This window comes from Haliaeetus albicilla, chromosome 13, assembly GCF_947461875.1.
Source record: "Haliaeetus albicilla chromosome 13, bHalAlb1.1, whole genome shotgun sequence".
Taxonomy (NCBI): domain Eukaryota; kingdom Metazoa; phylum Chordata; class Aves; order Accipitriformes; family Accipitridae; genus Haliaeetus; species Haliaeetus albicilla.
In genome coordinates, this window is record NC_091495.1 from 26,256,337 (window position 1) to 26,265,997 (window position 9,661).

The 9,661-nt window shown below is 44.0% G+C and overlaps 1 protein-coding gene across 1 annotated transcript in view; it reads left to right on the forward strand.

The window, feature by feature from the left end:
* SRD5A2 (steroid 5 alpha-reductase 2) overlaps positions 1-9,340 on the forward strand; it is a 29,140-nt gene extending 19,800 nt beyond the window's left edge. Inside the window, exons 2-5 of the mRNA XM_069800548.1 lie at positions 4,042-4,205; positions 6,136-6,237; positions 7,289-7,439; positions 8,014-9,340. Of these exons, the coding sequence (XP_069656649.1) occupies positions 4,042-4,205; positions 6,136-6,237; positions 7,289-7,439; positions 8,014-8,080 (484 nt within the window). The 3' untranslated portion in view covers positions 8,081-9,340. The remainder of the gene's footprint in view (positions 1-4,041; positions 4,206-6,135; positions 6,238-7,288; positions 7,440-8,013) is intronic.
* Positions 9,341-9,661: the final 321 nt, after the last annotated feature.

A 9,661-nucleotide genomic window follows, 5' to 3' on the forward strand; every position in this document is an offset into this window, starting at 1 on the left:
CCTTCCTGAAAGCAACCAAGGAGCAACCAGACAGAGGCAGGACAGGGAGAGGAAACCAGGCCTATGCCCACCAGGATGGCTCCCATCAGCCTTCCCTCTCCAGGAGCCCTGGACAGCTGGCAAGGCCAGGGACAGAGGGGGAAGGAGCTGGGGAGGGTGCCCTCTGACTTAGAGAGGCCTTTGGTTGAGAAGGAACCAATAAAGTGGTGAGAAGTGCAGATGGCACCTCAGCAAGGGGGTTTCGGGGAGCAAGAGAAGGGGCTGTGACATGTGCTCTCGATGTCTTTCCCCCGCAGGAGGGGCACGGCTCACCCCCCTGCAGGACCCCTGGGATGATTGCGGCCGTACCCACCGCTCAGTGGAGCGTTTTCCAATGCACATCCCCAGCTGGCCGGGGAGTCAGCTCAGCGTACACGTGAGCTGTGAGGGCCCTGAAGGCATCACCCTCACGGGGGCCTGGCTGCCTGGTCCCCCTTGGACCACCAGCCCTCCTCACCTTCTGTGCATCTGGGTGGGACAAGTGAGGAACTGGAGCGTGTGGAGTCCAGACCCTGTGGAAACGGTTCTCAGGCACCATTCAGCACATTGGTTCATCCTCACCAGGGGATCGTCCTCCAAGGGGAGCTGAAAAAATCCCAGCAGGGACTCAGAGCAGCTCTGGTCAGAAGTCCATAACTCTCTTCTGGAGGCTGGCCAGCGTCACAGGGGATGGGCCAGGGCATTCAGACAGTGCCCCGGCATGGGTAGGACAAGCTGGGTTATGGGCAGCACCTCCTTCAAAGGGAAAGACACCTCATCAGCCCTGCCTGCTATTGCAGTATCTCTGACTCCTGGCCTCTAGTTCATCCCAGTTAGGCCCGGGAGAGGGCCTGGTGGCAGAGGGCTAGATGGGCAGATACAGCAGTAGGCTGGTGTCCCACAGGGTGATGTAGTGCATGGGTGGGAGGGAGCCAGGCGCCCCCATCCCCAGCTGCCAGCCCTGAGCTCTTGACCCAGTTGCTCCAGGTGTAAAACACCTCATGAGCACTGGAAACACCTTGAGTTTCCAGACTGGAAAACATGAGCTGCTACTATCTGAACTACTGCATCTGGCACCTGGAGAGGAGAAGACACAGCAGCAGCATAAACATCTTCAATCAACAAGCTGTTGGAGGAGAACTGAGAGCCCACCCTTAGTGGATTACGGTAACTTTTGTGAAAAGTTTTCCACCTTCTGTGGCAAGAAGAGCAAACCTATAGTTTCCCCAGTTTGGGTGAGGGTCTCTGGAGTTTTCAAGGAACTGGACTAATACCTTTAAGATGAAATTTGATGCAACGTCAAATGATTTTCTCTTCAAAACCTGGTCTTCTGGAAAATAAATGATGGAAAAGAAGATGAATAATTTATTATTCACTCATTTAAAAGAAGCTGTTGGCAATGGTTTAGTCAGATGCAGTGCCTTTGGCCAGCAAAACCAATAAAGGAATAAAGGATTAGTCATCAATACTGCACTGAAAGAAAAAGGTCAAATTTATCATTGGTCTAAATCCAAAAGGCCAGTTTTTGTTCTGTTATTCTAAAACGGTGGCCTTCAGTCCCCCTTTGATTTTCACACTGCAAAATAATTCTAGCAGAGATGCAGACTCCTCCATGGAATATTTAAACCTCTTAAATGTCCCTGTTTTATCTCAGTTGCTTTTTCAAAACCCATCAGGAATAGTTTGTGTACCCTCAAGTAGCTATGTAGTACAAGCTGACAAGCACTGTATTAAAACAAAGACTTAGGGCATTGTTTGGATACAGAGAAACAAATCCAGCCTCTGGATTTACAGACCCAAGCAGATTTCCTTGGAGAAGTTGTTCCACAACAAAGATTCTTGGATGAATTCCTGACTTGGATTTTCAAACTGCTATGAGGCGGGATTTCAGCAATGCCAGGATTTCATTCCCTCAACATCCCCCCCCCCCCAATGCCTCCTGGCTCCCCTGCGATTGTACTTATAATTTGCATGCTGGTTCTTTCTGTCCTGCATCCACTGCATCCATGGTAGATAGGTCTACAGCTGATTTTTGCCCTCCTGTTACTGCAGGACAAGTCAACTTTCAAGGGCCTATAACATTTATCCTGCAACAGCAGCACTGGGAAGCACCACAGCAATAATCAACTTTGCTGGGAGCTGAGAAATGCCAGCTCATGCTAGAAACTTCGGTTTGCATCAACTGTAAAAATGAAGAGACTCTCAAACATAACTGGTTTTGACAAAGGATAAAGCAGGGCGAGTCCCACTCCAATCTGCTGTATAAATTTTCCTCCTAAATTAACCTTGTGCGGTTTGATATTATTCTCTCTTCTATACAATTTGCTTTTTCCAAGCTTCCATAAGCAAGTTTCCCACTTTTTCTCATGGCTGTTCAGGTCCAATTTGTCAATATTACTTCAACAGGCAGGTTGGACTCCTAAAGCTGGCCTCGCCTACTTGTAACTCCAGCATCCCATTCCCGAAGGGCAAAACTGATAATTGTTGGTGACATTACTCCAAAGAGCATTCCTTTCTATACTGTAATAAAAATGACAAATGTGATACCACTGTCTAAAAAATATTTTTGCATACCTCTTAGATTTCACTATATTTAGAAATATTTAGAACTTCTGCATCACAACTGCCTTAATTGCTGGAAATCTGGCTTACCTTGCTTTGGAAAGCAGTGAATACATTAACATGTTGTTGCTTGTACTCTGCTTACTCACTTTCAGACACACTCAGTAAGATTTAATCTAGATTTATAATGTGATGAAATTTTATGCCTCAGCTTGCTTAAGTTGATATTGGCAACCTGGAATGTGGATTACTTATCAACAGTGCTTACATACTGATATGATGAGCACCATCCAAAGCCCAACAGGGCAAAAGAAAGAAATTAAGAGTGTAGATTTTATAACATGCAGAACTTAATTGGCCAGATAAGAAAACACCTAACAAATATAAATATAACTTTTCCATTTCACTCTCCCAGGGATGATATGGATTGTCCAATGTGTCAAGAGGGATACACCCACCTGAAGCAAAGATATGTGAAAATTAAAACTATACAAGCACAAACTATTTGCTCCTACATATGTTAATGCTAGTGTTAGCACAGCTTTTGTCTAAGGAAGCCCTAGGTGCTGGAACGGCATGGAAATCTTGGTGTTTACCATATTAAACTTAGGTTTTTAGCTGTTCTTATTTTAAAGAAAAGTTTGAAAGCATGGAGGAGAGGCAGGGAGTGGAGGCAAAGCAGCTCCTCCAAGCAGCCAACAACATTGCTCTGCCTCTGCATTGAAGTGCCCAAGCGGAGCAGGACATAGCAGCTGTGTGTTGGGGATGAGCAGAGGTCTCTGAGTGGAGCAGGAGAGTCTGGGAAAGGGGATTACACCTCAGGCTATACACTGCAGGGGATGAGAGAGCCAGAGGGCTCTCAACACTGCCTTCAACTCCATCTGGCACCGTGGGCTAAAGCCCTCAGGGATTGGTCCTCGTAGTGGGAGCAGAAACGTCTTCTCCATAACAAAACTCCTCCACAGTGCTTGTGGCATAGCAGTGCTCATCTGGGGAATCAATATTGCAATTAGTACTGCCCTGAAATACTTTGGTTTGAACATCAGCATGCACATGTGCCTCCACAGCATCCTTTGCTCTGCCCTCTGCAGCATTACAGCAAAAGGCAGCCAAGGTCTTAAAACAAAAATGCTGTTTGTGGGCAGAAGTTCCTCATTTTGCCAACAAGGGAGAAGGAAGGCAGAGAGACATTTCCAAGGCAGCAGTGACTCTGGATGAGATTTCTAGCTTCCCCCCTTGTGTTCAGTCCTGAAGGACCAGAAGAATGTGGGTATCTGCAGTATTATTTGTTCCCATTAGTTGCTGATCTTACTTTGTTACAGTTGTTTTCTTTTTTTTTTTATCTTTATTGACCTTTTTTATATTTTGTGTTTTGTTAAAGTTTTTTTCCTACAGCAGAGAAATTGCAAATACAATGTTATCATGAGTAATGTGCTGACTTTGTTTTCTTATTTACCTTAGGACATTTATTTACCCCTTCTTCACTAGAGGCAGACCTTTCCCACTGCAATTGCTTTTCTTTGGCATGTTATTCTGTATCTATAATGGCTTCCTCCAGGGGTACTACCTGATTTACTGCGCTGAATATCCAAACGATTGGTGCACCGACATCAGATTTACATCAGGTAATTACAGCTGCAGGATTCCCAAGATCTAATCTCCAAGCAATTTGTAAGCATTTTGAACTATGTCCTAATCTTTACTGAACATGTGAGTCAAATCAATTGTGATGGAAATCAGCATAAAACCTGCCTGCTGGCCCAGATAAAACAAATAAATGTGCAGTGACTTTTTTTTTTTTTGCTAGGCAGCCACCGTTGAAGGCTTATAATGTTATGTGTTAGTCTCAAATCACCAGCCTTGTTTTACTCACACCGCTCCAGAGTCTCCTGCTGCTACAGGCTGCAGAGATGCGATCTCAGGCCTCAGCTGAATGGGGATGTGCCCTTGCTCAGCCAGAAGTGTCCACCCAGCAGTGGCCGTGTGCAAGGGCAAACTGTGGCTTTCTTTTCCCTGCCAGGGAGCTTTGCACTTGATGCAGCTATTTCGACTGAGAGTGAAAAGAAGGGCAAAACCCCAGCATAAATGAGGCTTTAGAGACAAAGGGCTCTTTTTTCTCATGTGAGGCACATGGGAAGATTAGAGATCACGCACAGCCTCGTTGTATGCTAATATGGTTCCTTTATATTCCTTAATAGCCTAGCTGAATTTCACCCTGTAAAATCCCTGAGAGAATAACTGAGCAAGAGCAGCTAGGTGGCATTACACATTTGGTGCAGCACAGAGAATGTTTTTTAAATGCACATATAGAAATTAAGATTAACATGGAGGTCTGAGGAAATGTTTTGGATATGACAAGTACAAAATAACCAAGGTACTTTCTGTACCCTGTTTCAGGCTGTGGATGCAAGTTCAGTCTTTTCAGACAGCATCACATATTAAAAATCCTGGACATTGTTTAGGAAGAGCTCCCATACCCAACAAAGAAAACACCACATCACATAATTTTCATGATAAATAGAATATGTATTTAATGAAAAAAAAAGGAAATCAGCATTAGCAGTACTTGAAATATTAAAGAAAAAGCAAACAGTATATTCTTGCTCTACACTCTTACCAACTTTCTGTTGCTACTGGAATTGTTGAGGTTTTATGAGCACTTAATCTTTTTTCTATACTTCATAGCACATACCAGCTCTATTTCTTTCCGTGCTTCCCAGTCATTATCAGAGGTGGTTTTCTCAGAGCCTAATGTGGCGTTAAATGTAGGGCATGTCACCTGCAGAGTTTCTCAATCAAATGCCTCTCGTTTTTCAGCTAAATGGAGTATGGTCAATTAATTATTCTGGCCAGAAGCTGTCAGCATCCTTCAGCGAGTAACTGCTCCATGTGCATGCCCACAGCTCTGTCCAAGCAGCCTTGCTGGCAGTGGACTGAGCTGCGCTGAGATGTAGGTTCCCTTCCTGGCTCCGGTGATGTGCTGGATAAGTTTGTGTTCCCTGTGCTCCTCTTTGCCCAGCTGTAAAATGGGAGTAATGGTACTTGCCTACAGCTCAGTGGTTACTCTGCAGTAACGTCCACAACTGTGGCAGGCTGGCCTCAGCCAGCAGAGTCAGTTGGGTACCTTGTCCCCTCCATTGATGTTCAATAAATGGTGACTATGGCCAGCTGGGAAGTTCAGCTTTTTCTCACACCAGCTGAAAGTGCTCTGAAAGTGCTCTGATCTCACCAGCAAAACAGTGTGCTCAGGATGGTCATCATTTTGTCCAGAGTTGCTCCCCACACTGAAGCTATCCAATGCAGGTGCTCCCAGAGGACAGGACTGTGATCCCCAAACTGACACAGAGATACAGGGTAATTTGTCACCAGTCGCATATGCTTCTCCTGTTCAGTAGCCTTCTCAGTAGCAGCGCATCTTTTGACTTGAAAAAGAATCCACCCACTTCACATTAGGTCTCCTACCTGCCTGCTCCAAAGATAAACCTCACATATGTGCTTGAGTAGGGATAACTAGGCAGAGCTGTCTTTCTAATCCATTTCTTGTTTGTTTCTTAGGCCTCCTCTTATTTCTGCTGGGAATGGGGATCAACATTCACAGCGATCTCCTGCTGCGCCAGCTGAGGAAACCTGGGGAAGTCACTTACAAGATTCCTCAAGGTATATTCTTCTTATCCCCCACCTCCTTGGAGAAAGTAGGGCAGCAGGATAGATAATGTTTTCTGACTGAATTCACAGCAAAGCAACAACAATAGCAGAGATGCCAGTATCGCACAGGTACTCAGTTCAGGTGCCCCTCTGAGCTGCGAGGACTAGTGTGAGCTGGCTGCAGACAGTCCATGAGAAGCAACAAGAGTATCTGGAAAACACGAGCTGTGAGGAGAGGTTTTAGGAAATGGGCTGGGTAATTTAGAGAAGATTGAAGTGGGACATAGGAAGAGGATTTTAGCCTTGTAAATGGCAACTGCAAAGAAGGAAATATTCTTCTCCATGCCCAGGAAGAAGTAGTGGACTTCTTACACTGCAAAAGGGAGATTCAAATTGTAAAAATTGGGGAAAAAATAACACTAAGGATGCAAGGTGCAGAATTTCCTTTCCGTCTCCTTCAAGGTGGGGCTTGGTGAGGAAGAGTAGCTGTGGGCCAGAGCCGTAAACCAGGAAATGTCTAGCTCTGTAGAGCAATATGGACGGGGATCCAGGAGTTTCCTGGTTTTGGTGTTGACTCCTTCTGCTGGCTTGTTACAGATGGTAATATCTCTCCCCCAGAGTTTCTCACTTCCGATCGTTACCTGCCTGTTGTAGATGTGATTTGCAAGCTAAGCTGCAAAACTGAGATCCAGATTTTGCATTCCGCAAAGGTAGTGGAGTTGCAAAATATTTTGGGGGCCTGAAGAGAACTGACTAATGTTAATAATTTTAATTTAAATCTAATAATGGGATTTCTTAAGTCCTTTTTCAAATAAAAATAAATGATTGTGAAAGTGCTGAAAGCCTCTGGGTTAGAGTCACCTTTGATTCTTGTACTTGTACACGAATCTTGTACAAGATCCTCCTTTGGCATGGCCCCACTGGCTTCAGGGCAGTGGGTTTAGGTTGCTGTTATGGGCTATGAATAAGAAAGGTAGCATATTCTGCTGCTGACTTTATGGGAAAGAACTTTCCGTGTGCATGAGATGACTGTAAAAATTACATATTTTGTCTGTTGATGCAGGGGGACTATTCACCTACATTTCTGGAGCCAACTACTTTGGAGAAATTGTAGAATGGTTTGGTTTTGCCATAGCAACCTGGTCCCTACCAGCCTTCGCCTTTGCCTTTTTTACTCTTTGCTGCATTGGGCCACGTGCTTATCACCACCACAGGTATCAAACTGTTTCTTGCCATATGCTGCTGCTTGCTCTTGGAGTGCTGTTTGCAAAATACCAGGGAGGGACAGAGGAACAGAGCCAGGACTCAAGATAAAATTGAAATTTAATATGATGTACATGAAGTGTATCTATTTGTGACTGGGTGAAAGTAAGGCAGTTGGCTGGAGCCCATGTTGAGTTAAGTGGGCCTGACAGTCATTTAATCTGACATGAGTTACATCACTGCTTCCGCTGTGTTAAAGCCTCTTTTTATTGAGCCTTGTAAATGTGAACCTTTCCTAAGGGTTCCTTTGCAACCTCTGCAGTCCTTTGGAGTAGGTATGGTCCTCTGCTCTGAATTCCTCAAATTTCTACTTTAGGTCTGTTAGAACCTTAACAGTATTATCAGCTTTCACTTAATTAAATAACCTGGTGTAAATAGTTTCAGAACGCTCTTTTGCAGAGTAACACACAGAGGTTACAAAGCAAGGAAGTTTGGAGGAGTTTTAAGGTTCCTCAGCTGAGCTGTATTGAAACTGTGCAGTTTCCTTGTACGTGCAGGTTCACTCTCTTACTTATTTTCTTTCAGGTACTATCTCAAGACATTTACGGACTATCCAAAATCAAGGAAAGCCTTGATTCCTTTTGTTTTTTAATGACTGAAATATGGACTCTGTGTTATGTTTATATAGGGCTTTTTTCAATTCTTAGTTTTAATGTTAGGTCTGACTATAATAATTGTACAAATGATAACCTGGAGTTGTAACAGACAAGAAGGTAATCTGGAACTGAAGTTCTTATTTTGAATTACAGGGGAAATTGCAGATAGTTGTGGGCAAAGGGACTCCCCAAAAACCATGTTTGCTTGTCAGTGGAGTTCTGCCTATAGAAAATAGGTATATAACTGCACTGACATCAGAGAAAAAGCATTGGCTAAAAACTGATGCAGAAAAGTAGAAAGTAAGACCATGACTTCAGAAGAAGTCTTCAGCAGCCACTCCAATTTATAGCACCTCTGCAGCTGCTTCTTCCTGCCTCCATACCATAGCACATGTGCCCTTGCTCTGCCGGCACTGCCCTAGGTGTTGCCACAATTTAAAACAGTAGGGGGTCTCCTTTGCCAGGAAAATAACTCAACCCATTATTTTTAATCTAAAAGCCATCTTAGCTCCCAGAACCATAATGTAACAAGAGGATAGTTCTGCTGGCACAAGGCTGGGAGCAGTGTGCCATGGTATGGAGGCGATGCGAAGTACATGGAGACCGATGTATCTTAAGCCAGCACTCACAAGCACAATGTCTGTGTTCCTTCCTTAAGCAATACTCTCCTCACTGTCAGATGATTAATCTTCAGCCATCAGGGTTTTTTTTTAAATTTACTTTGTTAAAGCTATTGCAGCTCCATTAGGAGTATTTTTCTCTTGCAAATCCAGAGTTCTTTTCAGAATAAAAAAACCTGTCCACTCAAAACCACTCAATTGTTATTCATAAAAAGACTTGAGATGGTGATGTATGACAAGAACTACAACAAATAAAAAGCTCTGTGTTGAAGAAAATGTTCTCCAACACTGGCGGTACATTTTGTCTACGGAAAACATTTTTAGATACTTGTATTAGAAAATGATAGAGAGATATTATTGAATTTTCACAAAAACACAGGATGGCTCTTCTTTATTTCAGAATATAGTTAGGAATTTTCCCCAAAATGTCATTAATGCCAATAGGAAGAGACGTCCCCACAGATGCTGGTAGTTTTAGTTACCCTTTAGAGCATAAAATCCTGCTAAGAATTATGCTGAGTAGCTGGAAGGAAAAAGACCAGACCACACATACTAAACATACTACCTGCTGCTGGAGTAACCTGATTGACTGTACACTGTCTTCTCCAAAACACAATAAAATTTATGTAAAACACAGACCTGTGCTAGCCTACACCTTACTCTTTGCCGAAACAAGTCTCTGTGATATTGCTCACCAGGTCCTGCTCATGCTGGCTTCCTCCTTCTGGGCAAACTCTCCCTTCTTTGCTCATATTATTAATTGTCTTCATCACCGAAGAGCAGAGCAGCCAGCTGAGGCTGGGTCCCATTGTACCAGTCCCTGTACAGTGCGCAGGAGAGCCAGACCCTTTGCTGTGTATAGGCAAAGGTAAGGGAGGGATGAATTAAGGTGCAAGCAGAATTGCTGTTGCACGGGCTGTGAGTTTCACATCAGCACCACAAACATACTTTCCTTTT